This window comes from Salmo trutta, chromosome 4, assembly GCF_901001165.1.
Source record: "Salmo trutta chromosome 4, fSalTru1.1, whole genome shotgun sequence".
NCBI classification, from domain to species: domain Eukaryota; kingdom Metazoa; phylum Chordata; class Actinopteri; order Salmoniformes; family Salmonidae; genus Salmo; species Salmo trutta.
This window is the reverse complement of record NC_042960.1, coordinates 8,327,270-8,354,521: the sequence shown is the minus strand read 5'-3', so window position 1 is coordinate 8,354,521 and position 27,252 is coordinate 8,327,270. Positions and strand designations below refer to the sequence as shown.

Here is a 27,252-nt window from a genome sequence, read left to right as displayed (position 1 = left end):
CTCAGAACATTCACAACTTTACACAATGGAATCATGAAAGATATCTTTGTTCCTACCCGTACTTATTTACTCAACGGACATGTGCCGCAGTTCTTATTATACCTAAGACAGTACAGTATAAAGATAGGCAGAAACTGCTACACCAATAGAAATCCACGATCACGCTTTGTAGGCTAGCTAAACTCATGAGTAGAACGTGTCATCGGGTACAACGGTCTTTCGTGCCAAACTGCGCACGTTCAGGCCGTCAAATCAAAGGGACTCCTTCGATATAAAGTTGTTTTTGACAAAAATGAAGACGTGTCAGTTTGTCACGTTCACGAGGTTAGAGTAAACATGTTCAACTACTTGCGACATTGTCTTCCATCTAGGTTGTGCCTTTCGATTTCGAGAAGATTAACAGCTAAGGAATAATTTTTTACTTATCTTATTGATTTCTCAAAACCCAAACCCCGGCCTGGTCTGTTGGTCTGCTTCGCAAGCGTTCCCGGAAGTCTGGGGATGTTGCGTCTCTGGGTTTAGAAACTCTTATTATACTTCACTGTCAGTGGTCTTCAGCCAGCGGCGCTATCAGATGTTGCTAGCTCTACATTTTATACTGTTACTGTTGTATTTAAATGCATGATTGTGTGATACATATATAGTAAGTCATCAACATTACTGAAAATGAAGGTTTACACAATCTGCTGGCTATAGTTAGCTAGTTAACATACATTAGTAGCTAAGTTAGCGTCTAGTATTGAAAATAATACTCAGTAGTTAGCTAGTGATATTGCATGATGAACACAACACTGCTAGTTAGCTACACTCTTGTATCATTTGATGTGGCTAGTATGTGTGGCATTTTGCACCGATAGTCTAGACTTGTATAATTATAACGTTAGCTTGCTAGCTCGTGTATTGTGGTTACAACCAAAATATCTGCTGCACACTTACAACCACAGCAACACAACACCTATCGATAATGACATTGTAGCTAGTTATGTAATTATCAAACTAAACTGCTCATCAGTGTGATGAATGTTGTGTGGCTATGTGTTTCTGTGTGTTCCTAACATATGTGGTCTCCTAACTCCCTGTGTGATAGGAATGCCCAACACCAGCACCAGGCCTAAGCGTGGCAGACGGAACCGTCGGGTGCCCAGGGAGGACCCTGCCAGGAATGAGCTGGTGTCCAGGTCACTGGAGAGTGCCCAGCAGTGTCTGTTCAACCAAGACTATGGGACCGCCTTTGTCCACTACCTTCTCGTCCTCAACCTGGCTCCTGTGCTGAAGGACTTTGCCAGTGTGGGTAGCAAAGGAAACCCTGTAGGCCAGGGCTCTTCAACCCTGTTCCTGGAGTGCTACCCTCCTGTAGGTTGTAACTAACCTGATTAAATTTATCAAGCAGCTAATTATTAGAATCAGGTGCCCTCTCCAGGAACAGGGTTGGAGAGCCCTGCTGTAGGCTATACACCATTCAGCCTGTCTGACAATTGACATTCCCTTTGAACTTTCAGAATTTCTTTATTAGATTTGTATTTGTTTTCACATACACCAGATAGGTGCAGTGAAATTTGTTATTTTACAGGGTCAGCCATAGTAGTATGGCGCCACCTTTAGCAAATTAGGGTTAAGTGCCTTGCTCAATGGCACATCAGATTTTCTAACCTTGTTGGCTTGGGTATTCAAACCAACGATTCTTCGGTTACTGGCCCAACGCTCTAACCGCTAGGCTACCTTTCGATTTGAAGTTGAAGTGTGTATTCTCTCTGCATGTGATAATATGAATGTTTACCACTGAAGGACAAAGACAAGTGATGTAATTTGTAGATTAGTCCAATACATCGCCAATAAAGTTTTTAGAATGTGTGTTTTTTGTTTGTTTTCAGGAGTCCTTTAGGTTCACTCTATTCAAATGGGCAGATGAGCTCGACTCTCTGGGGCGCATCCAGGACCTGTTTGACTGCTACGAACAGGCTCTGGAGCTCTTCCCTACTGATGAGGTCATCATCAACAGCATGGGCGAACACCTGTTCAGGTAGCCCTCACTCAACAGTCTGACCGGTGTCTTGTCTGTAGGCTTGGGAACTGGGAAGACTTTACTAGTCAGGCTTACTAGGTTGACTTTACTAATCAGAGTTATGGTGTGGTAATATTGAACCTTAGGTTGTGCTCAATACCGGATCAAGACTATAGTTATCTTTTCTTTCATGTCTTGTCAATGAATTGTTTGTTTGCATGCAGTGGTGTAAAGTGATTGAACTAGCCAGACAGCGCTGTGTCCTAGTAAATGTGTCACAGTATTCTTAGATTGCTCACAATTGTTCCAATCCAATCTTCCATGCACGCTCCAGAATGGGATTCAGGGATGAGGCCGCTGGTCATTTCCACAAGGCCCTGAAGCTGAAGCCGGACTACCCTGAGGCCAAGGAGAATTTCTACCGTGTGGCCAACTGGCTGGTGGAGCGCTGGCACTTCCTGATGCTCAACGATCGCAGGAGGAACCACAAGTACCAGCAGGCCATCCAGAAGGCTGTTGAGGGAGGCTGCAACACTGTGTTAGATATAGGCACAGGGACCGGTATCCTTGGGTGAGATTTCTTTCTGCCTATTATAGTTAAAGGGATAGTTCATCAAATGAAAAAATGACATATTGCTTTCCTTAACCTGCAAGAGGTCTTTGGACATTTGTGCCGCAAATGCTAAAAGGGTAGCATTTGGAAATAGTGCCAGCCACTGCCAGTAAAACTAAACCAAAGCATGGATTGCTGTCATACCTTGTACATTCCTTACAGGGTAAGGAAACCAATGTCATTTTGTAATTTGGGTGAGCTATCCTTTTAAGTGCATCTTTTGTTTTATTACAGTGGCTATGCTGTATGAAGAATTAGGTTAAAGTTATACAATCTTAATGGTTAGTATCTGTCCCAGAGAAATCTACACAGCTCTGGGATTGACTACATTTGTGTTAAAAACACTAATTGTCATGGCTGTGGTCTGTCCATTTCTATTTGTTTGTTACTGCTTGTAATTCTTGTTCCTCTCCGGTCTCTGTATGGACAGAATGTGTGCTAAGAAGGCAGGGGCGTCTGAGGTGTCCGCCTGTGAGCTGTCCAAGACCATGTACGAACTGGCCTGTGAGGTGGTCACCGCTAACGGAATGAACGGACGCATCAAGATCCTCCATATGAAGTCGCTGGAGATGGAAGTGCCTAAAGACATCCCTAAGAGGTGACCTTTCACCTTCCCTCTTACTCTGACATCTGTATGGGCCAGTTTCCTGGACATAGATTAAGCCTAGTCCTGGACTAAAAAGACATGGAGACTCTCCATTGAGCATGGGCATCAGTCCAAGACTTAATTTAACCCCGTACAATGTCAAGACAGCACAGTCGCTGCCCATCTTCCAAAAACGTCTGAAACCCTACCTCTTTTTAAAGAGTATCTTGAATAAATTCTTGTCTTTTCCTACTAGAACTGACTATGCTGATAACTACTTTGTTGAGGGAAAATGTACTTGCTACGATTGTGATGTGTTGTCTCACCTAGCTTACTTTAAGATGAATGCACTAATGTAAGTCGCTCTGGATAAGAGCTTCTGCTAAATGACTAAAATGTCAAATGTAGCCTGGAAACTGTCCCTATGCGTCCTCCTCTAATGTGTGTGTACCGTTTGTGTGATGTGTTTTCTGTGGTAGGGTATCGCTGGTTGTCACCGAGACTGTGGATGCCGGCCTATTTGGTGAAGGTATTATAGAGAGCCTTATACACGCCTGGAATCATCTGCTTTTGCCTCCACAGGTAATTAACTAGCATAGGCAGCCATTTTGAGGATTCATTTTGTGTTCATACTGAGTTCCAACACTGTAGTGAATACAAGCCACCATTTAGTGCAAGTCTGAAAGCATTACCATGATTAGTAAGTAACATGAATTGGTTTTAGTATTGATTATCTTTCTCATAACATTTTCAGTTTCATTACCACCATGGATTTAGATGCCAGTCATGTTCATGTTTTTCATTCATTTAACAGGATTGTCTGTCTCTCAATTCAAGACAAGTGATCGCAAAGTAATCTTCAGAAGAGGCTTTACCTATATTTTTGTATCACAATTGTAAAACATGATTATGGAGCATCAATCCTCTTATATTAAATGTCCTTTATCCAGCCAAATCCTTTGTTTATTGGCAAAGAGATTAATCCAAAATCATTTTTAAGGTTACAGTAGGAGACTACAGTACCAATCAACCACCTTCCTCAATATCATAATGCTGCAGCCAATATAAGTCAACAGTGCCATCTATGGTCTCAATGCAATAATACATTTGAGGTAAAACATTTTTTTTAAAAGGGTTGATGAAAATTATAAATACAGGCAAGTGCATTTAGTAAACATATATTATAAATTGTAAAAACGACCAAAATCCTATTATAGCAAAGTTAATGGCATGAGGCCTGATGTATGAAGACGTGAAGGCTCACTTCCTGCTCCTGCAGAGCACCCAGGACCCATCCAGGCCTCCCTCCCAAACAGGCCGGGTCATCCCTGCCGGAGCCACTGTGTTTGGGATGGCTGTCCAGTGCCTGGAGATCCGCCGCCATCACAGGTGACCTGTCCCTCTGTTGTTAATAAAGGCTAGCTTAAGTCAGGCAGATGTTGTTCTTCAATGATGGATTTAGTGGTATCATTTATTTAGCATGTTTCACCCTCAATGCCTCAGCGTTTAGAACAGTAGACCAAACATCAACAAGTTCAACATGTTGTTCACCTTTCGTGTCCTTATCTGTTGGAATATGTCATTGTCGACATGGAACAACAGCTGAAGGCCATATGTCCCTGGAGGTAGTGTGTGTGTAAACAGACACCGGTGTTAATATTCATGTCATACCATCTATTTATAACCATGTGCCTGCAGGCTGTGTGTGTCTGAGGTGGGAGGCCTGGCCACGGCTGCAGCCGGAGAGCTCCACAGCCCAGTAAGCTGCAGCTCAGAGGATGACTCCACAGAGCCCTACACCACAGAGAGACTGAGCAGACTGCCTGGAGGCTACACGCCCCTCACTGAACCCTTCAATGCCCTGGACATAGACTTCAACAACGTTCAGGTTAGCGGCAGTAGAGCGTCTTTATGTGTACATAGATAACGTATAAACCAGAATTACATCTCCATGGGGAACTGTTAGTTATTATCAACAACTACGACTTACAGCCTCACAGTGGCGTTGCTGTGTGTAGATTCTGTATATTGATAATGAAACAATATCTCGTATGTCAAAAGCCTCATACTCGCTCAAGCTTTTCAAAATCGAACAAGCTAGTTTGAGTGATATTTGGCTATAGGTTCCAAGAATCGAAGAGCAGTGATTGTATGATGCTATGCTAACTGTACCCCAGGAGCTGGAGGGTCTGTGCTCCAGGGAGGTGAGCCGGGTGCGTCTACCTGTAACTGGGGAGGGTCTGCTGGACGCCCTGGCCGTGTGGTTCCAGCTCCACCTGGACCAGGAGAGTAGCCTGTCCACCGGCCCTAAGGAGGACACCTGCTGGGAGCAGGCCATCTACCCCGTTCAGACACCACACAGTAGGATCACTTATATAAGACATGTATGTACACTGAGTGTACAAAACATTAGGAACACCTTCCCTTTTGCCCTCAGGACAGCCTCAATTCGTCGTGGCATGGACTCTGTCTGATGTCGAAAGTGATCCACAGGGATCCCTTGTTGACTCCAATGCTTCCCACAGTTGTCAAGTTGGCTGGATGTCCTTTTGGTGGTGGACCATTCTTGATACACAGGAAACTGTTGAGAGTGAAAAACCCATCAGTGTTGCAGTTCTTGACACACTCAAACCGGTGCTCCTGGCACCTACTACCATACCCCTTTGAAAGGAACTTAAATATTTTTGTCTTGCCTATTCACCCTCTGAATGGCACACATACACAATCCATGTCTCAAAGCTTAAATATCCTCCTCACTTCATCTACACTGATTGAAGTGGATTTAACAAGTGACCTCAATAAGGGATCAAAGCGTTCACCTGGATTCACCTGGTCAGTCTGTGTCCCTCAAACTCAACTCTGGACCTTGAAGCCAGTTCCACTGCTTTTTTTCATTGTTCTCCTCTAATCAGACGGATTTAGACCTGGGACACCAGGCGTGTGCAATGAATTATCAGGTAGAACAGAAAACCAGCAGGCTCTAAGAGTTGAGTACCCCTGGTCTATTTCATGGAAAGAGCAGTGAGGTAGTATATTTAGACAACTGCACACTTCTCCTCTGTAGGAGTATGATGTAGTGTTGCAGTGCGTAGGGAGCACTGCGTAGGGAGCAGTGTGTATAAACATCTCTACATAGAGCCCTTCTAATCATACAGTAGAGATGCACAGAATGCACTGTAGAGACTGATCAAGTTCTACACAGATTCTCCTGACATCCACTCAACTATTGCAGTAATAAATTACACCTATATTACATACTGTACACAATATATACAAATGGTGTTCTTGCATATTCCGCTGTGATATTTGTCCCCTTCTGATGTTTGCAATGCAATTCCCCATTCTGTCAAACGGGGGCAGTAGGCTACATATAGAAGAAACCTATTCCATTGAAGACAGTAGGCAATGACCTGAAGTCAACTTACACTGTAACCTCGAGGCTGTTATTGGTTGTCTTTGGTTTGCCTAGCTGGATTCCACAACCATGAACATTCAAATGGACTGAATGAATTCTACGCAAATAGGCTTGACCTTTGTCTGCAAACAATTCTGTACTGCTATATCCTGTCAGGCTATTGTGCTCCTTCCAGACGTAGAACAACAAAGTGAAGTTGTGGCGTTGTCATTGAGATGCACCATCATTCAGCTGCCGAGCTCAGTGTTTCTGTACAGCAGTGTTGCTAATTGACAGGGGCAGCGTCCAGGGACCCGCCTTGACACCATCCCCGCCATTTTTCCCGGTGATCATCGACATCTGTTTCCCGGCTGCCGTGGCGAGACAGACGGGTGCACCGGGATCGCCTGTGACACTCTTTAGTGTTCATGAATCTCTTATAGGCTCTACATATGTATTTTCCCCAAACGCCCCCTGACAACGACAAGCCACACGCTGACGTGATGACACAAACAGATGTTATTCCTACAGGAATCTCTCTCCCTGAATCTCATTTCTCTCGCTCCCCGCTCCTTCCTCTCTCCCTCTTTCTTTTTGTGCAGTGGCAAAGCATCTTGTTCCATGCCAGTTCTATTTACTTGTTGTTGTGGTTCATGAATAAACAGTAATGTGTGCAACAAGGCCTTATAAAAAAGAAAGAAATCAACTTGTTACTTATGATATGCCAAGAATTTGTACGGAATTTGCGTTTTTTGCAATTTTACGTGCTTTTATTTATTAGACTTAAGAGGGTCACACACTTCAAAACAAATGTACATACAGTGAGTGTATAAAACATTAGGAACACATGCTCTTTCCATGACATGAACTAACCAGGTGAATCCAGGTGAAAGCTATGATCCCTTATTGATGTCCCTTGTTAAATCCACTTCAATCAGTGTAGATGAAGGGGAGGAGACATGGATTGTGTATGTGTGCCATTCAGAGGGTGAATGGGCAAAATATTTAAGTGATGGTGCAACGCATTGGATGGTTGTTTATTCAATGTCAATAGGTTTGTATCTGTCCTTCTTCAAATGAACCATAAAATGAAATGTCTCGTCAGATTTTCCCCTGAGGCCTGGTGACGAGCTCATCGTGGAGATCTCCTGCCGGGACGCCTACCTGAGACTCTGCAGCGTTGCCGTGGCGAGAGACGGACGAGAGTTCTGTCTAGACGACTGTCTGGATCCAGACAAACCTAGAAACGACCCAGGCCCGAGCGGCAACCCCAACCCAAGCCTTAACGCCGAGGCAGAACTGTGCAGCGCCCTAGCTTGCCTCGGGACCGAGCAGAGCAGTGGACCTCGAGACTACACCATGCTGGAGTGTGCTGAAATGGCCCTCCTCAACAACCAGCCCTACCACGATAGTTTCCGCAGGGCACTGGCTAAACTCATCACCAACCTGAAGGATGCTTGTTCGGTCCAGGGTCCCAGCCAGGGTGAAGGGTTAGAGGTTATGCCTCTCACTGACCCCCCCAGTGGCCCTATGGACCCTGGTCCCGACCCCTTCTACGTGCTGGACGTGTCCGAGGGCTTCTCTGTTCTCTCCCTCATGGCAGCCAGTCAGGGCCAGGTGAAGGCCTATAGTTCGGTAGAGAAGACCCAGCACCAGGCGGTGCTCAGGAGGCTGGCCAGGGCCAACGGTGTCCCAGAGGAGGCTCTCGAGTTCTGGCTGAACCAGGTGGAGGACGAGCAGGCGGTGCTCCAAAGACCCTCCAGGGAGAAGCTGTGGAGCGCCATTATATTAGACTGTGTGGAGACCTGTGGCTTAGTGAGGCAGAAGCTGATGGAGAAAGCCACCCTAGCCAGGTAGGAAGATGGAGCAAGCGCTGCTGGGAAAGGTAGTTTTGGTAGTAAACGGGTAGTATGTATGAAGTGCTGGTCGAATTTGATAGTGTTTTAGGAATGAGGTGGGATTGTGGCTCATATTGCAGCATCTCGAATGTTGATATTGAATCTTCAGTGTTGTCACATTGGGAAAAATAGACTACTTGGGTTTGGAAGAATCTGTCCCTTTTGTACAATTGTTTGATTGTTTTGGTGGGGTCCATCCATGGCAGGTGCCTGCTGGAGGACGGCGGTCAGATCTTCCCAGAGAGAATAGTGGTGTACGGGATGCTGGTGGAGTCTGACACCCTGCTGCTGGAGAGTGCTGTCCAGGGCCAGGAGCCTACACTGGGCTTCAACATCGCCCCGTTCATCAACCAGTTCACTGTGAGTTACTGACACCCTCCCCAGATCCGCTGCATGCATACTGTATCTCACCACCTGCCTTGCATATGTCGTCACTAGGGCCTGAGGTTTTAATGATATGGTTAAGCAGTAAGGCCAGAGGGGTTGTGGTATATGGCCAAGGGCTGTTCTTATGCACGATGCAACACGAAGTGCCTGGACACAGCCCTTAGCTGTGGTATGTTTGCCAGATACCACAAACCCCCGAGGAGCCTTATTGTAAACTGGTTATTTGAGCAGTAAATATGAATGTTTTGTCATACCTGTGGTATACAGTCTGATATACCACAGCTTTCAGTGAATCAGCATTCAGGCCTCAAACCACACTGTTTATTTATATATCTCTCTTTACACCGTGTACAAAACAATAGCAACACCAGCTCTTTCCATGACACAGACTGACCAGGTGAATCCAGTTGAAAGCTATGATTCCGTATTGATGTCACTTGTTAAATCCAATCAGTGTAGGTGAAGGGGAGGAGACAGGTTAAAGAAGGATTTTTAAGCCTTGAGACAATTGAGACATGGATTGTGTATGTGTGCCATTCAGAGGGTGAATGGGCAAGACAAAAGATTGAAGTGCCTTTGAACGGGGTACGGTAGTAGGTGCCAGGCACACTGGTTTGAGTGTGTCAAGAACTGCAATGCTGCTGGGTTTTTCACACTCAATCGTTTCCCGTGTGTATCAAGAATGGTCCACCACCCAAAAGACATCCAGCCTATTTGACACAACTGTGGGGAGCATTAGAGTCAACATGGGTCAGTCCATGCCCCGACGAATTGAGGCTGTTCTGAGGGCAAGCGCCATGCTCTACCAACAGAGCTACAGAGGACCGAGTCCAGTCACATTGTCAGGAAAACCTCCTGGCTGTAGTCACACTCCCTAGCTCTAAATATGCATGCACCATACTCTGATAACTAACAAAGTCCTACAGTAAATTTACTGCATGGTTAGGGGGAAAAGTATGGTCAACTCAGAAATTCATTCTACGTGACACAACTCCCAAGCCTTTCTCGCTCAACATGTCTCCTCTCATATCTGGTATTCCCTCTCATGTCACAGATGCAATAGTCATAGTATTGACAGCTGCCTCAATGTTCTTTGTACCTTGCATCATTCTTTTGATTCAAAGAACAGGCTCCTGAGACACACCAACATGTTGCCTGAGGGTTGTAACATCTTGACTCAAGATGGCTGCAGACATATAATGCCAACCCCCCCCCCCCCCCCCCCCCCCCCCAAATATTTGTAGTTTCTTTCGCAGTACTGTTGGTGGTTCTTGGTCTGCTGTATTGCAGTTGAGCTCAAGTGAACCAATTTGAAAGGGCACAGTACATTTAAACTGACCTTTTACTGTGCTTTTTTAAAAATCAAAATGGGTTTTAAAAACCCATTTTGCTTGCAATGCGACCTTCTACGTTGAGACTTCTCATGTTTTCTTTTATCTGGCTTTCCGTCCGTATTACGGGGAGCTGAGAAATCCTTTTAAGTTGTCTTGTCTTTTCCGGTGTCTTGCTGGCGCTCTAATATTCGGCGTTGGCTCCCGCGGGACGGCAGTTTGTTTAAACAGATGTTGTCTCTGAAGAGCTCCGACAAGGGCACGCCGTAGCACGACTGTCACGCTGGGGAAAAGCATTCACACAAGGACATCCCTACCTGGATCCATCAGTAAGCATTACATCAATGACATCAAACGGAGAGCGGCGGAGACACCGGGAGCTGTGACAGGGAGGAGGAGGAGGAGGAGGCGGCGGCATTCGTTTGTTCTCTGTGACAATGACACTCCCGCTCTGTCGCTTGATGAGAACTCTCCTGCTTTCTAGAGTGTAGCGGTGCAGCAGGTCACATAAAGGAGTTCTAAGAGTTGGAGATTGTGTTGAAAACACCTGACAACTAGTGAAACTAGCTGGAGAGGTTTGGGAAATACTGAACTAGACTACATGGACTGCCTTGTCATTCTGTTTAAAGGGGTTAAATTAGTCTCAGATGCTAAACGGACATCTAATATGTAACAATGATATGATCTCTCTCTCCTTCCTAGGTTCCAGTCCATGTGTTTCTGGACTTGTCCACTCTGCAGTGTAGACATCTTAGTGACTCTGTAGAACTCTTTATTCTGGACCTCATGAACACCAACGCCAACTATACCAACAGAGACGTCAAGGTAAAGACCCAACCCGACAGATTCGTTTAGTTATAGATATATTGTCTGAAACATTCATATAAATAAAAAAAAGACCATGGTAAATGGCACCATTGTCTGCTTACACATTATACTGAGGATAACACTGAGTTGCCAGGTCCCTTGGCAGTGTCAGTACTTCCACTGAGCTGTGGCCCTGATCATAGAATTGAACGTCCCTTTTTCAGGACCCTGTCTTTCAAAGATAATTAGAAAAAATCCAAATAACTTCACAGATCTTCATTGTAAAGGGTTTAAACACTGTTTCCCATGCTTGTTCAATGAACCATAAACAATTAATGAACATGCACCTGTGGAACGGTCATTAAGATACTAACAGCTTACAGACGGTAGGCAATTAAGGTCACAGTTATGAAAACTTAGGACACTAAAGAGGCCTTTCTACTGACTCTGAAAAACACCAAAAGAAAGATGCCCAGGGTCCCTGCTCATCTGCATGAACATGCTGCAAGGATGCTGCAAGGAGGCATGAGGACTGCAGATGTGGCCAGGGCAATAAATTGCAATGTCTGTACTGTGAGACGCCTAAGACAGCGCTACAGGGAGACAGGACAGCTGATTGTCCTCGCAGTGGCAGACCACGTGTAACAGGATCGGTACATCCGAACATCACACCTGCGGGACAGGTACAGGATGGCAACAACAACTGCCCGAGTTACACCAGGAACACACAATCCTTCCATCAGTGCTCAGGCTGTCCGCAATAGGCTGAGAGAGGTTGGACTGAGGGCTTGTAGGCCTGTTGTAAGGCAGGTCCTCACCAGCCTTCACCGGCAACAACGTCGCCTATGGGCACAAACCCACCGTCGCTGGACCAGACAGGACTGGCAAAAAGTGCTCTTCACTGACGAGTCGCAGTTATGTCTCACCAGGGGTGATTCGCATTTATCGTCAAAGGAATGAGCGTTACACCGAGGCCTGTACTCTGGAGCAGGATCGACATCCTCCCTCATGTGGTACCCTTCCTGCAGGCTCATCCTGACATGACCCTCCAGCATGACAATGCCACCAGCCATACTGCTTGTTCTGTGCGTGATTTCCTGCAAGACAGGAATGTCAGTGTTCTGCCATGGCCAGCGAAGAGCCCGGATCTCAATCCCATTGAGTACGTCTAGGACCTGTTGGATCGCAGGGTGAGGGCTAGGGCCATTCCACACAGAAATGTCCGGGAACTTGCAGGTGCCTTGGTGGAAGAGTGGGGTAACATCTCACAGCAAGAACTGGCAAATCTGGTGCAGTCCATGAGGAGGAGATCCACTGCAGTACTTAATGCAGCTGGTGACCACACCAGATAATGACCGTTACTTTTGATTTTGACCCCCCCCTTTGTTCAGGGACACATTATTCCATTTCTGTTAGTCACATGTCTGTGGAGCTTGTTCAGTTTCTCAGTTATTGAATCTTATGTTCATACAAATATTTACACGTTAAGTTTGCTGAAAATAAACGCAGTTGAGAGGACGTCTCTTTTTTTTCCCCGAGTTTATAATTACTATTTTATTGATTACAATAGTCTATTTCTATGGCCCTGACTGTGTGTTTCTCCCAGGTCCAGGCTAGTGCCTCAGGCAGGGTGACTGCTGTGCCCTTCTGGTACCAGATCCACCTGAATGAGGAGATCAGCGTGAGCACCTTCAACCAGGACTCCCATTGGAAGCAGGCTGCCGTGGTGCTGCACCAGCCCCTGGCGGTGAGGAAGGGAGACTGGGTACGACTGGCCGTCACCCTGCAGAAGAGCTCCATCTCCATATCAGCCAGTATAGAAGAGGCTGGGGAGACCGGGACTGTGGATTCTGTTAGTCCGCTCAGTGACCGTCTGTGAGAAGTAGATGTCTGGTGATATGAACAGTACAAGAGTCCACTTCATTAGTGTTTTAAAGGAGGGAGTTGTGGTGCTTTTGATTCTACAAGAGCATCAAGTCCACTCAGTCTTACTGGGAGAGAGGTCAATGTATCACTCTGGATTCTATATTATGAGTGTGAACGGCTTACATGTCGAGGAGAGGAAGGGACTCTCCAGAAGCGCCAGCTCTAAAATGACCCCACAAGGTCTACAATAGCTACCATCTCAATATGCCTTCTCTCAGGACTTTCACAAAGACATTTACATGTTTTATGATGTGCTCATCTTGAGACGTTTTGGTCTTCAGTGTGTTCGTAATCTTGTTTTGGAATGACGTCTCTTGATTATGGTTGCAGTCCTCATTAAAATGTTTTCTATCAGCACTTGCATTTTATCTCCGAAATCATAATGAACAAACAAGGGACTTGGTGTCATCAACAACATTGTCAATTTCTTATTGACACTCGCAAAAACTGACAGCCACATTGAATTGAATTTATTGGAGGGTGAATGTTTGGAACCTTGAGATGAACTCTCAAAGACAAAGGTGCTGACATGTTTGATGTAGTACTTCCCTCTGAAGGTTAATGCTTTGTGACAAACATTATCAGGTAAGGCAATAGCTGCACACACTTGACACACATTCCTGATTGGAAGACATTCTACTAATGGATGACAATGAAACTAGTAAAAGACTGAAATCAATCCCTTTCAGTACGGTAAATCACAACTAATATCCCTGAAAAGCTTAAAACAGAAATTAGAACGGTAAGAAAAATGTCAGCTACATTGGTCCAACAAAATGTATATCTATAACCATGACTATGGAAGCATCAGTTTATATTTAGAAATGAGAGGCAGACGTGAAATGTGTGAATTACTTGATAGTGGATATAGTGTGGATACACTAGGACCACGTACGGCACATAGAAGAACAAGGCATCTGAGAAGACTATAGAGACTGCCCAGCTGTTAGCGTTAATGCCAAAGTGTGAGACAGCTTCATGCTTCACAATCTGTACCATAGGTTCGAAGACCGTATTCAAGCATGTGCAAACCAATGATGTACAGTACCAGTCAAAAGTATTGACACACCTACTCATTGAAGGGTTTTTCTTTATGCCAAAAGTGTGCAAAGCTGTCATCAAGGCAAAGGGTGGCTACATTGAAGAATCCCAAATAAAAACATTTTGGGGTTACTACATGATTCCATGTGTGTTATTTCATAGTTGATGTCTTCACTATTAATCTACAATGTAGAAAATAGTAAAAATAAAGAAAAACCCGAGAATGAGTGGCACTGTATATAAACCAATCATTGGTGCTAACCAGTATTTTGTATAAGTTTCAGTTTAAAAGCTACATATATAATACTTTGAACGTTTTCGTAGTAACAACTAAAACCCTTAGTAAATGATTAACGAGTTTGTAGTGATATCACCCAGGCGCTATTATAGAACAAGTATACTGGTAAAATATCTCACCGGCTTTTGAAGTCCAGACGCATTACAATGAAGAGGGGTTATACTAAAATAAGGTATTGAGGTACCGTACTTTACCATTATGACTCAGTAGTACAATACAGATACAATAAAAAATATCTTAAGTGTCATGAGACCCTTACAAAAGCTTATGAACATTCTTCAAGCTGTCATTGACAGAGGTCCATCTGCATCAGCCCTGGTGGATGAATGACACTACAATATTGCTTAATTAACGTGTGCTTTTTCATCGCTTGCTTTAAATTTGGTCTTGTGCGGATTACCCAAATATCGTCTGTAGGGGAAACGTAGCTGAGGCCATACTTGGTTCCTGCCCAACTGTGTTTGGTATAACGTGCATTCAGAGACCCCATTGGAGGATTTTAGCGATGACGCTAAGCTAGGTGATAACGACAAGGTCGTCTGTAACCGAGTCTTTTGGCTCGTTGGTGGTGTTTCTGTGCTCTGGGGCTTGTCTACCATCGTCTTCCCTCTCCTCTCCATCCCCCTCTCCAATCCACTGAGCATTGCTGAGCTCGGCGGGGGCCGACAGGGAGTGGGGCGTTTGGGTTTTGCCCAGGCCCTGGTACCAACCCTTGGGGGACGCCGGGTTCGACAAGGCCTCCGTGGGACCGATGGCGTACAATGAGCCTGGAGAAAGCAAGCCTGAGCGCTCGCCGTCGTCCTCCGCCTCACCAAAGTAGGTCTTCCTAGGTCGGCCCATAACCGTTCTCCCTGTATCAGGAAATAAATAATGTGTTTGAAGATATGAGAATGGCAACACTCACATAATAAGGAAATCTATCAAAGTCTTGAAGATTTTGAGAGTAGCCATTTTCTATTCTCTCATGACATTCTATTAACATAAATCAAGTAGCTAGCCAATGCATTTGGTTCTGAGATGGAACCTTTTCAAACAAAGTTCTTAACTGCGGCTTCTATGATTCCATCCATGCATGACTGCTATTTAGTCAAGCCAAATGGGATGAGAACTAACCGACGTTGCGGACTTGCTCAGAGATGTCAGCCCTGACGTCAGAGATGTCCCACATGGCCAGGAAGGAGTCGAAGCAGGATCCCTCCTCAGCCTCCTGGATGTAGGGCTTGTAGGTGAAGCTGAAGTGGTGGGCGATGGCCGCCAGGAACATCTCCACACAGATGATGAAGTCCTGGATGAAGTATGGATGAAAGCTTGACTGTATAGCAAAGCAAGTATATTCTCACACCTGTTTCATGTACTTAGTATGTAACAAACCATCATATCTATTGAAGTTATTTAGAAATCTTGCACAGGATAGAAGTCCTTGAGATTAATCATCTCGTTTTCTATGGCGCTTGAGACCACAAGCCTCAACAGATATTGCCTTATTAAATTTGATCATATTACTCCAGTGCTAGCCTCCCTACACTGGCTTCCTGTTAAGGCAAGGGCTGATTTCAAGGTTTTACTGCTAACCTACAAAGCATTACATGGGCTTGCTCCTACCTATCTTTCCGATTTGGTCCTGCCGTACATACCTACACGTACGCTACGGTCACAAGACGCAGGCCTCCTAATTGTCCCTAGAATATCAAAGCAAACAGCCAGAGGCAGGGCTTTGTCCTATAGAGCTCCATTTTTATGGAATGGTCTGCCTATCTATGTGAGAGACGCAGACTCGGTCTCAATCTTTAAGTCTTTACTGAAGAATCATCTCTTCAGTAGGTCCTATGATTGAGTGTAGTCTGGCCCAGGAGTGTGAAGGTGAACGGAAAGGCTCTGGAGCAACGAACCGCCCTTGCTGTCTCTGCCTGGCCGGTTCCCCTCTCTCCACTGGGATTCTCTGCCTCTAACCCTGTTATAGGGGCTGAGTCACTGGCTTACTGGTGCTCTTCCATGCCGTCCCTAGGAGGGGTGCGTCACTTGAGTGGGTTGAGTCACTGACGTGGTCTTCCTGTCTGGGTTGGCGCCCCCCCCTTGGGTTGTGCCATGGCGGAGATCTTTGTGGGCTATACTCGGCCTTGTCTCAGGATGGTAAGTTGGTGGTTGAAGATATCCTTTTAGTGGTGTGGGGGCTGTGCTTTGACAAAGTGGGTGGGGTTATATCCTGCCTGTTTGTCCCTGTCCGGGAGTATCATCGGATGGGGCCACAGTGTCTCCTGACCCCTCCTGTCTCAGCATCCAGTATTGATGCTGCAGTAGTTTATGTGTCGGGGGGCTAGGGTCAGTGTTATATCTGGAGTATTTCTCCTGTCTTATCCGGTGTCCTGTGTGAATTTAAGTATGCTCTCTCTAATTCTCTCTTTCTCGGAGGACCTGATCCCTAGGACCATGCCTCAGGACTACCTGGCATGATGACTCCTTGCTGTCCCCAGTCCACCTGGCCGTGCTGCTGCTCCAGTTTCAACTGTTCTGCCTGCGCTATGGAACACTGACCTGTTCACCGGACGTGCTACCTGTCGCAGACCTGCTGTTTTCAACTCTCGAGACAGCAGGAGCGGTAGAGATACTGTCAATGATCGGCTATGAAAAGCCAACTGACATTTACTCCTGAGGTGCTGACTTGTTGCACCCTCGACAACTACTGTGATTATTATTATTTGACCATGCTGGTCACCTATGAACATTTGAACATCTTGGCCATGGTTGTTATAATCTCCACCCGGCACAGCCAGACGAGGACTGGCCACCCCTCAGCCTGGTTCCTCTCTAGGTTTCTTCCTAGGTTTTGGCCTTTCTAGGGAGTTTTTCCTAGCCACCATGCTTCTACACCTGCATTGCTTGCTGTTTGGGGTTTTAGGCTGGGTTTCTGTATAGCACTTTGATATATCAGCTGATGTAAGAAGGGCTATATAAATACATTTGATTTGATTTATACCAAACAAGTAATTTTACAATTGCATTACTACATCATTATGTAGCATTGTAGTAAAAGTCTTACTATGGCATTATACAGTGTTGGTATTGTCTTGAATTACCTGTAGGCCTGTAGCTACAGCCTCCACATTGTCCCAGTCCCACGTGTGTCTCTCTGAGATCACCCCAACCTTGACCAGGAGAGCGATGAATGCAGCTTGCCTAAGATAGAGTCCAGACAACAGAGTGGAAATAATCAATCCTCTACACTGCAGCCAACACAGGGAACGCATTAACCCAATTACTGGCTATATTCCACACAGCTTTGAAACATACTTTGTTAACAAGTCCTACACATGCAATTCTGAAAAAAAGTTGATAAGAAATACAAATGGGAAGCCAAAACTGTGTTACTTTAATGGATAACAATGCTAGATCCATAAATGGCAGACACATTGACTGGTAAACAAATATGTTATTAATCATGGAGGTCGATAACCTGGTCCGAGATCTGTTTGTGCTATGTCAATGGCTTGACATTGACCACAGGGGTTGGCAAGACAGCACAAACAGATCTGGAACCAGGCTAGGAGGTAGATGCAGGTGATCCAAAATGGCAGCCCCAAAAAAAGCACTCACCAGAAGGAGACGAACACCACCATTTTGACACACAGGAACTTCCCCACTGGCCTGATGGGGGCCAGTTCCTCTCTTAGGGCCTTGTAGAACAGGACCAAACAGTACATGGCAAACTGGGAGAGAGAGGAGAGAGCATGATAGAGAAAGAGACCACATACTGAATGCTAAATATTTAAATGTTATCTTTGTAGTGGTGGTATGGTGACAGAAAGTTTACAGCAATGTGGAGACAAGTGTGAAAAATACAGAACCTACCAGCTGCGACATATTGTTGAATATCACCAGGTACGTCCATGCATTGGTTGAGCTGAAGTTACCTTCATCATACACACCACAGAGCTGACATATCCTACAGGATAGTGAATGGAGACGTGATATGACTTAATACAAAAAGTTAATTTATATGTGGTGAGTGTTAGGGAATAGGTTAGGTAGTTTAGACCGCACACTACAGATCACTACCACTTCCACACCCCAGTCCCCCAAGGGGTGGCAGCTTGGAGAGCCGTAAGGCTGCTGGTTGGTTTGGTGGCAATGATACCTTTTTTATTTTAAAATCTTTAGGTTTGGGCATGCCTTTGGTATTTTTCCTTTTTGTACATATTTATGTTTCGTCACCATCTGAACAAATGATAATCTGCTTGGACTGGCCGACCCAGAAGTCAAGAGAGACAGAGCTGGCCCTGGACCAAGGTAAGGTTGCTGTCTCTCTGGGCACATGTACATTCAACACTTGGGCATATAACATAAGTCCATCCTGAATGGAATAACAGATCCTGTGCAAAACACTTACAAGGCAATAACTGTTGTGACTGGTCTGACAACCGTGTACTGCAACACTCCCAGCTTGCATCTCAATAGCAATACCCTGCAATAGAAAAACACGGTACACATTATTAAGGAAAGACATTCACACAAAATGTTAGCTTTTTCCCACTATCAAATAGCGCCTACATCTTACTAATCACCAGCTTTGTTTTCATGAATTTCTTCCATTTCTTAAAATCAATAACATCCTATGAAGAAAGATGTTGCAATACCTGTGGCTAAAATCGCAGATGCACAGCATTAGTTAAAATGCAGAGTAAACAAAACAGATGAGCCTAATGCTGTCTTTCTGTTCTTTAGGCTGGTGCATTTTTCCTAAAATGAGAACACGTTGTTCCACTTGCAAACACTTCTGGTTCTGTTCTTAATCAACTACAGGCAGACATGCTACATATTACTATTGTTGCCTGACTGGGGCTCGTTTGGAGCTGGCGAGTAGCAATAGAGACATGGAGAGACTTCAAGCAGCCAAACAAACAAAGAGACTCAAAATGGAGGCCACACAGACTGGAGCCACTTTAACACCCAACTTCCTGTTTTGATTATGAGCCTGAAATATAAATGTATACTTAAAACACATCAATGTGGTATAAAAACATGTTATTAATCCTAAAATTTCCATGTAAAACAAAGAAGTGGTAGTTTATTGCTGCACAAAAACATAGACCTTCATCCTAAAATGTAAACTTATAACACATGGTATGGATAATATTATAGCTCCTTATTAGCCTGGCTGATTGTGCAGTAATGCCATAGATATTGATAGAGGACTCTAATGGCCAAAAGCCAGTTTTAGCATGGACAGTGCCATTAAGGACTTTCACCATTTTGAAGTAGTCAATTGGGTGGGACTTCCTATGGTTTAAGGAAGGATCACATAAATCCATCCAGGTCATAAGGAGGCATCAGCCAATGAATTATAAGTGATCAAACATTCCATAACCAGAGGTGGCAGTAAATTTGCCAACCTTGGCTTTATATCTGTTCAAACAACACCTTCCAGGTGGCAGTATGACCATTTAATTTTGTATACCAACTTATAAAAGTAGTAGAAGAAAATTCACTACTTCAAAATGGAGATGGCATCAATGCCCTGCCCATGCTCCCACAGACACCCTAATGGGACAGATACAATGTTGCATCCTCTATCGCTATGAGTAAAGCCAACCCCTATGTTTGTTCTCATGCCAAATGCACAGCACTAACAGATCTGGTACATGGGGCCTGTTCATTATTGCACACATACACTTAAAGAACTACAAAAACTATAAAAGCAACAAACTCACTCTCCCATGGGCCATGCCGGGCAGCAGCAGAGGGGAGGAAGGTGTTTCTGCTGCTCCTGCACCTCCAGCATCAGTACCAGGCTGGGGTACTGGTTACCCATGGTTGAGAGAGAGAAATAAAGAGAAGAGAGGAATTACAGTGTGAGGATATTGAAATAAATGTAGGCTACTCAGTCTAGCCTGGGATCCAGATGTGTTTGTGCTAGACTTATGTTTGGCATTGGACAAAGAGTGGCCATGATTGGAATGTTAGAACAAACAGGTCTGGGATCATTCTCAGTCTGGTCATGACAAGAACGTGTACCTGGTTTCCCAGGTAGTTGAGCAGGAAGATCATGAAGTTGTAGATGACGTATGCCTCGTAGCACTCCCTGCACGTGTCCACGTAGATGGCAATGCTGGGGTACTTCAACGCAATCCACTGTGTGAGAGAGAAAGGGAGAGGGGGGGGAGAGGAAGACACGGAGAGGAATGGGATCATAGATGGGCCATTACACTCTCAATGATATGTTGCATGATAATAGTGAACACTTGAAACTATTGAAAACATTTACTCTGAAAAGTCAGTCAGGGAGTGAGGCATTTTTTTGTTTCTCTGTTTTGTTTTTCTAAAGGAGCTCTGTTCTCATTCTTTGGGAAGTAGGATAATGGAAATTGTGTGATAGGGGGAACGCTGAGCGTAGCAGATGCTAATTAGCATAGCGAAACGAATAGAAGTGCCACGCTCATGTCAGGCGCTTTTCAGTTTTACTACTGTCAAAGCTACAGTGACTTCTTCTGTCAAATATTTGTAACTAAACAATAAACCAATGTTGACTTTTAAGAACATCTAGCTACATGATCAAGAATTGAACGCATTACTTACACTGTCTAAACTGTAAATGGGGACCATCCATAATATTCTGTAAAAAAAAGGAGACGAGATCATTTACAATCAGTTAGGTTGTATTGTATATCATTCAAGGTAAAGACACAAACCCATGACGGTAATGAAGTAATTCTATCCTACAGCTGTGACAGAGTAGCCTTTCACTTACCTGATAATTGGCTTCTGTAGCTCTGGTTGAGTATAGTTTACAAGATGCTGCAGGATCCCCCATAGTGATATGGGTATGGTCATGAACACGAATATCCCAGCTATGAACCATGCTTTGTTATGGGTACCAACCTGAAAGGTATACATTACGTATATAAAGTAATCAAGTAACGATATGATTGGGCTGCAATGATACCAACTGACCTCTGATTTCTGTAGTTCCCAGATGCACAGGGGTAGTAGGACGACAAGCACAACCAGAAAGTATAGAAGAACGACCAGAGGCCGAATCCATCTCCTCCAGTTGCCACAAGTACAAGGCATATTTGTAATGGTAAGCTAGTTAGCCACAGCAAGTTGGCCAGCGTCCTACACTCACTGGGTCAATGGGTGAGTTTGCTGAAAACAAAGCTAATGCTAGCAAGCTAACAACTAGCTATTACCGCTGCCAGCTATAGCTTGGGATATAACAGTTCGTTTCAAATGTGCTTTGGGAAGCATGAATACTGAACGACAATTTCCAAACACATTGTAACGTTAGCTGCTTTACTAAACCAGAAATTGGTAGCTAGCTAGCTAACGTTAGTCAGCTGATGTCATGATTCACTATGTAAACAAACAATGAATCCACGCTGCATCCATTCCAAGCGAAAGCTCTTGATAAAATTAAAAACAAAAATTGATCATCTAATAAAATCCAACTGATCAAAAACAACGCAGTTCTTGTATTAATAACGATCTATTCATTTCTAAAACTTCCTAAACATCAAAATAAGTTTTACAACCTAACTGATGGTTATTTCTTGTTGACGTTCTTGACAAATGCCGCCCATGCTTCAATCTGATTGGTTATGGAAAAGATCTCAATACTTTTCATTGCTCACCTTTTAATCCATCACATTGGAAGACTTGGGCACAGATGTAGTTCGGTTGATCTGCAATCTGAGTCCTCATGTATGCTCCACTAGATGGCAATGCAAATCCATCATTCTCAGTATTTCACACAAGTGGAAAATAATAATTCATTTAAATGACCAAAAGTTAAGAAAAATTCAACTGTATAAAATAATGACAAAATATAAATCCACTATGGAAACTCATTTTCATCATCATGCTCCACATTGAACTAGCCTAACTTCTCACATTTATTCATAGAAAATACCACAAATATGTATTTGTTGAATATTATTTGTGTATCCTTTGCCTACATAAAAAAAACATACTGGAGTTGGCTTCTCTCTCTCTTATTTATATATATTTCTTTCTCTCTTTCCTTGCTGTAAAACATGTGGCCTGTGAATACATGGTTCTAATTAAGATTCTTAAGAAGTGAGAAAGGGTGTGAGAGGATTAAGTCCAAAAGCTCCTCTAATTCCTACAAAAGCTTTCAGAAAGGTGCAAGTCAGCACTAAATATTTAGTCAAGTGAAGCCATTTGTCCAAAGAAAGATAACACAATGAAGATGGATGACATCAGGAATGTATTTAGCTGAAGTTGCTTTAAAAAAAACCTCTACTACATGTTATCACAAGGCCTTAATTTGAAAAACACAACGACCATCTCTGTATAGTCCTAGGATAACTATTTCAATACAGATCTGTTATCCTTTAGACAATTTAAATTGTTAAACAATTTCAGAGAAGCATCCGTTGCTCCGTTAATTAGAGTGGAGTAAATAGGCCATAGTCAACTAGACTCTCTTTTCTTTGTCCAATTGAAGGTTTTCAATTGATTCATTCCAGTTGAAACTTGTTTAGTTGAACATTAGGCTCCACATTGAATAAATTGAACCACAACAGAGAATGTGCTCTGGGTCTAGCTCGGTGCAGGGAAGCAGAGAAAGTCAAGGATGTGGGATTTGAGCTTATGTTTATTAGAGATACTTGTTAACAAATTGTTTAAGGAATGTGCTTGTTATTTTTTTAACGAATGTATGTGCATTTACAGCAGTGAAGACAAGGACTGCATTTCTTACCACAGAGTGCAGAAATCAGGGAAACTTCTCAATTTAAATATATTTATTGGAGTGACAATCTTCGTATACCTCAAAATGCAGTGGGGTTGAAGTGAAGGTCACTATACTTATTTCATGACTTGAAGCCAGTGCCGGGAACTAGGAACTGTTTTGTGTTGGCCTGATCTGCTATGTATCATTGGAGACCTGCTCTTTTAACAAACAACCTCTCTCAGTCACGACACCAAGAATCCTGGAGAATGTGAAACAGACAAGTTTTATAACCCCTCGGCGGTCTGCTTCAATTACTCTCGCAGCGGTGACGAGGAGTGAAATAATGTTTTACGCAGAGAAGGTTGTCGGCACGAACTTTTCCATGATGAGGGCAGATGGTGGGTTGAATTGACTAGGCTTGTAAAACAAAATAGTAATCATTCTCCCTCATTGTTCTCTCATTGTTTGTTTAGTTCTGGGAATGAATTACAAGATTCCAAGGAGTTTTAGGCCTCTTGTTGCCAGCAATTTGTTTCACTATAGCTGTTCTGACATTTTTCTAAAGGATTTTATACTCAAACCGCATTGAGTATGAAGAAAGTTATAGAAAGAGCCTAGGGAGGAGAAGTATGACTATGAATCTCTCTCTCCTCTCTTTCGTTCAGAGTGCGTTTCCCTGTTTAATGAGTGGAGGCAGAACTTTCCTTTGTGTTGCACCATCCGTCCCCATCGTTTCACTAGCTACTGCCCCACAGTCACAGAAATCACTGGTTGTTACCAGACAGATTGTTCATGAATTTTGAATTTATCCTTTTGGCTTTTATAAATTAGAAATGGTCTTTGCCACCACAGTAATGCGAGCGAGCTGGCGCCTTGGTGGGTTATAGCTTGGAGGGATTGCTATGCAAAATGGCATTAGGAACACAGCCATGTTAGGGCTGGGTAGGATAAACATGTGCTGTGTTTGATCAAACTGAAAACATATTTGAGCATAGACAATGTGACGTCGATAATATCCCACTGAAGCATCATTTTACAGTGCACAATAAGGTTATTTGGATGGCACATAGAACTGTAGGAGGATTTGTTAAGAAATGTGAATGATCGGGGACAGTGGCACAATGGAAAATGTGTCTGACGACGGATTAAAGGATTCTAGGTTCGACCCCTGGCTGTCTCGGCATTGTATTTAAGGGCCTCCCGAGTGGCGCAGAGGTTTAATGCACTGCATTGCAGTGCTAGAGGCGTCACTACAGACGCTGGTTCAATCCCGGTCTGAATCACAACCAGCCGTGATCGGGAGTCCCATAGGGCGGTGCACAATTGGCCCAGCGTCGTCCGGGTTAGGGGAGGGTTTGGCCGGGGGGCTTTAGTTGGCTCATCGCGCTCTAGCGACTCCTTGTGGCGGGCTGGGTGCCTGCAGGCTGACCTCGGTTGTCAGTTGAACAGTGTTTCCTCCGACACATTGGTGTGGCTGGCTTCCAGGTTAAGCAGGCGGGTTTTGATAAGCGTGGTTTGGTGGGTCATGTTTCGGGGGATGCATGACTCGACCTTCGCCTCTCGAGCCCGTTGGGGAGTTGCAACAATGAGACAAGATTGCAAAGGGGGTACAAAATATATACAGTGGCAAGAAAAAGTATGTGAACCCTTTGGTAATACCTGGATTTTTGCATAAATTTGATCTGATCTTCATCTAAGTCACAACAATAGACAAACACAGTCTGCTTAAATTAATAACACACAAACAATTATACGTTTTCATGTCTTTATCGAACACACCGTATAGACATTCACAGTGCAGGGTGGGAAAAGTATGTGAACCCTTGGATTTAATAACCTCAACCAAAGTTTTCTGTAGTTGAGGATCAGACCTGCACAATGGTCAGGAGGAATTTTGGACCATTCCTCTTTACAAAACTGTTTCAGATCAGAAATATTATTGGGATGTCTGGTGTGAACCGCTCTTTTGAGGTCACGCCACAGCATCTCAATCGGGTTGAGGTTAGGACTCTGACTGAGCCACTCCAGAAGGCATTTTTTCTTCTGTTGAAGCCATTCTGTTGTTAATTTACTTCTGGGTTTTGGGTCGTTGTCCTGTTGCATCACCCAACTTCTGTTGAGGTTCAATTGGTGGACAGATAGCCTTACATTCTCCTGCAAAATGTCTTGATAAACTTGGGAATTCATTTTTCTGTTGATGATAGCAAGCTGTCCAGGCACTGAGGCAGCAAAGCAGTCCCAAACCATGACGCTCCCTCCACCATACTTTACAGTTGGGATGAGGTTTTGATGTTGGTGTGCTGTGACTTTTTTTTTCTCCACACATAGTGTTTTGTGTACCTTCCAAACAACTCAACTTTAGTTTCATCTGTACACAGAATATTTTGCCTGTAGCGCTGTGGAACATCCAGATGCTCTTTTGCTAACTTCAGATGTGCAGCAATGTTTTTTTTGGACAGCATTGGCTTCTTCCCTGGTGTCCTCCCATGAACACCATTCTTGTTTAGTGTTTTACGTATTGTAGACTCGTCAACAGAGATGTTAGCATGTTCCAGAGATTTCTTTAAGTCTTAGCTGACACTCTAAGATTCTTTTTAACCTCATTGAGTATTCTGCGCTGTCATCTTTGCAGCAGTCAGTCATCTTTGCAGGATGACAACTCCTAGGGAGAGTAACAACAGTGCTGAACATTCCCCATTTATAGACAATTTGTCTTACCGTGGACTGATGAACATCAAGGCTTTTAGAGATACTTTTGTAACCCATTCCAGCTTTATGCAAGTCAACAAGTCTTAATCTTGGGTCTTCTGAGATCTCTTTTGTTCGAGGCATGGTTCACATCAGGCAATGCTTCTTGTGAATAGCAAACTCAAATTTTGTGAGTGTTTTTTATAGGGCAAGGCAGCTCTAACCAACATCTCCAATCTCGTCTCATTGATTGGACTCCAGGTTAGCTGACTCCTGACTCCAATTAGCTTTTGGAGAAGTCATTAGCCTAGGGGTTCACATACTTTTTCCAACCTACACTGTGAATGTGTAAATGATGTATTCAATATAGACAACACAGAAATTATTGTATTTTTCTTATTAGTTTAAGCATTTGTGTTGTTTGACCAATTTATGCAGAAATCCAGATAATTCAAAAGGGTTCACATACTTTATCTTGCCACTGTATATTTTTGAATGAACTGAACAGGTCAAGTTACTTAGTTACAAAACATCTGAGTAGGAGTGCTGATCTTGGACCAGGTCTCCTTTGTCCATCTAATCCTATTCATTATGATCTGAAAAGCAACACTGATCCCAGATCAGCAGTCTTACTCCGAGACGCTTTATGAATATGGGCCCTGCGAAGTTACTGTATGAAAATCAATGTATGCAGAGGTGGAGCCATACTGTCTGATTGTTGACTGGCACCAAGTGATACAGTATCAGCCAAAGTGTACCGCCCTCATCAGGGGAATACACAAGTCTGCAATTATTCAGAGATTATTTATTTATCTTAATACATCTGCCTAAGGTCTGTTTGTTAGGAAGTGTTCAAATTCACCCAGGGAACTTACTTCAGCTGTGCTGTTTCTTCTCCTGAACAATAACTAACAGATTGGAATATAATAGATTTTTAACCTGACCTACAAAGTGTTCTAGATTAGAATGATATGCATTCAGAACATTTTATACATGCAGTATGTATTGGCCTATATGAAAACAAAGCAAAGTTATATCATTATAAGAAACAGACATTCATATTTCTAATCACGAAAATGCGTCATCATTCATCCTGTTTTCTGTCAATTTTCTGGATCTGGTCCCTGTAGACTGATATTTCTGGAAGCTGTGTGTTTCTGAAATCACTTGCATGAAAGATGAGGTCACCCGTACACCTCCTGAAATAGCCCAAAATAGCCTTACAATCTGATTGGCTGAAAGAGTAGGTCAATGCGTGACAATCTGATTGGCTGGAAGAGTAGGCCTCTAACATGATGAACAAATAATATCTCCCAGACCATATCATTATGCAATCATCAATTCAGTTTGATACAGTTTCTACTGGTTCCAGGTTACTCTGTATGTCAGAACTCCACAGGGTATTAGAAATGTGTTATTGATATTATTCTGTGATTGAGGGGGGATTCTTGAGAGGAAATGTAAGTCGATGTCTGATCTAACTCTTATGGCATGAGGTAGGGTTGACCCTGAAGTGTGATGTGCTTGTTTGGACTCAACACCAATCCATTACCTCAGTACTAAACCTGGGTTCAAATAGTATTTGAAATCTT

At 43.7% G+C, this 27,252-nt stretch overlaps 2 protein-coding genes across 5 annotated transcripts; one reads left to right on the top strand and one right to left on the bottom strand.

Moving 5' to 3' along the window:
• The first annotated feature begins 60 nt into the window (after positions 1 to 60).
• LOC115191795 (protein arginine N-methyltransferase 9-like) lies at positions 61 to 13,301 on the top strand. Of its 3 annotated transcripts, none has more exons than XM_029749725.1 (13): positions 61 to 324; positions 1,088 to 1,287; positions 1,872 to 2,020; positions 2,337 to 2,573; positions 3,046 to 3,213; positions 3,681 to 3,783; positions 4,481 to 4,590; positions 4,900 to 5,089; positions 5,379 to 5,562; positions 7,701 to 8,448; positions 8,700 to 8,853; positions 10,914 to 11,036; positions 12,625 to 13,301. In XM_029749725.1, the coding sequence occupies exons 2-13, from the start codon at positions 1,090 to 1,092 to the stop codon at positions 12,895 to 12,897; spliced, it is 2,637 nt and encodes an 878-aa protein (XP_029605585.1). In that variant the 5' UTR covers positions 61 to 324; positions 1,088 to 1,089; the 3' UTR covers positions 12,898 to 13,301. The 3 variants fall into 3 exon arrangements, with proteins under 3 accessions (XP_029605585.1, XP_029605584.1, XP_029605586.1); XM_029749724.1 differs by lacking the exon at positions 61 to 324 and adding an exon at positions 361 to 643; XM_029749726.1 differs by lacking the exons at positions 61 to 324; positions 1,088 to 1,287; positions 1,872 to 2,020; positions 2,337 to 2,573; positions 3,046 to 3,213 and having other exon boundaries at positions 3,714 to 3,783; positions 4,419 to 4,590.
• A 1,155-nt stretch (positions 13,302 to 14,456) lies between these two features.
• On the bottom strand, positions 14,457 to 21,841 carry LOC115191798 (transmembrane protein 184C). Of its 2 annotated transcripts, XM_029749729.1 has the most exons (11): positions 21,229 to 21,838; positions 21,026 to 21,156; positions 20,854 to 20,890; positions 20,293 to 20,409; positions 19,989 to 20,077; positions 18,668 to 18,742; positions 18,130 to 18,223; positions 17,875 to 17,987; positions 17,358 to 17,457; positions 15,397 to 15,568; positions 14,457 to 15,134 (listed from the first exon to the last, which is right to left on the bottom strand). In XM_029749729.1, the coding sequence occupies exons 1-11, from the start codon at positions 21,346 to 21,348 to the stop codon at positions 14,800 to 14,802; spliced, it is 1,383 nt and encodes a 460-aa protein (XP_029605589.1). In that variant the 5' UTR covers positions 21,349 to 21,838; the 3' UTR covers positions 14,457 to 14,799. The 2 variants fall into 2 exon arrangements, with proteins under 2 accessions (XP_029605589.1, XP_029605588.1); XM_029749728.1 differs by having other exon boundaries at positions 21,026 to 21,841.
• Between the last annotated feature and the right edge of the window lie 5,411 nt (positions 21,842 to 27,252).

Excerpts from the sequence above, each read along its gene's own strand:
- LOC115191795 (XM_029749725.1), top strand. The coding sequence starts at position 1,090 with ATGCCCAACACCAGCACCAGGCCTAAGCGTGGCAGACGGAACCGTCGG. Across the intron at positions 3,784-4,480 it reads ATCTGCTTTTGCCTCCACAG|AGCACCCAGGACCCATCCAG; the intron begins GTAATTAACTAG and ends CTGCTCCTGCAG. Across the intron at positions 8,449-8,699 it reads GAGAAAGCCACCCTAGCCAG|GTGCCTGCTGGAGGACGGCG; the intron begins GTAGGAAGATGG and ends CATCCATGGCAG.
- LOC115191798 (XM_029749728.1), bottom strand. The coding sequence starts at position 21,348 with ATGCCTTGTACTTGTGGCAACTGGAGGAGATGGATTCGGCCTCTGGTC. Across the intron at positions 18,743-19,988 it reads CCGGCATGGCCCATGGGAGA|GGTATTGCTATTGAGATGCA; the intron begins GTGAGTTTGTTG and ends TTTCTATTGCAG. Across the intron at positions 15,569-17,357 it reads CTGTAGCTACAGGCCTACAG|GACTTCATCATCTGTGTGGA; the intron begins GTAATTCAAGAC and ends TACTTCATCCAG.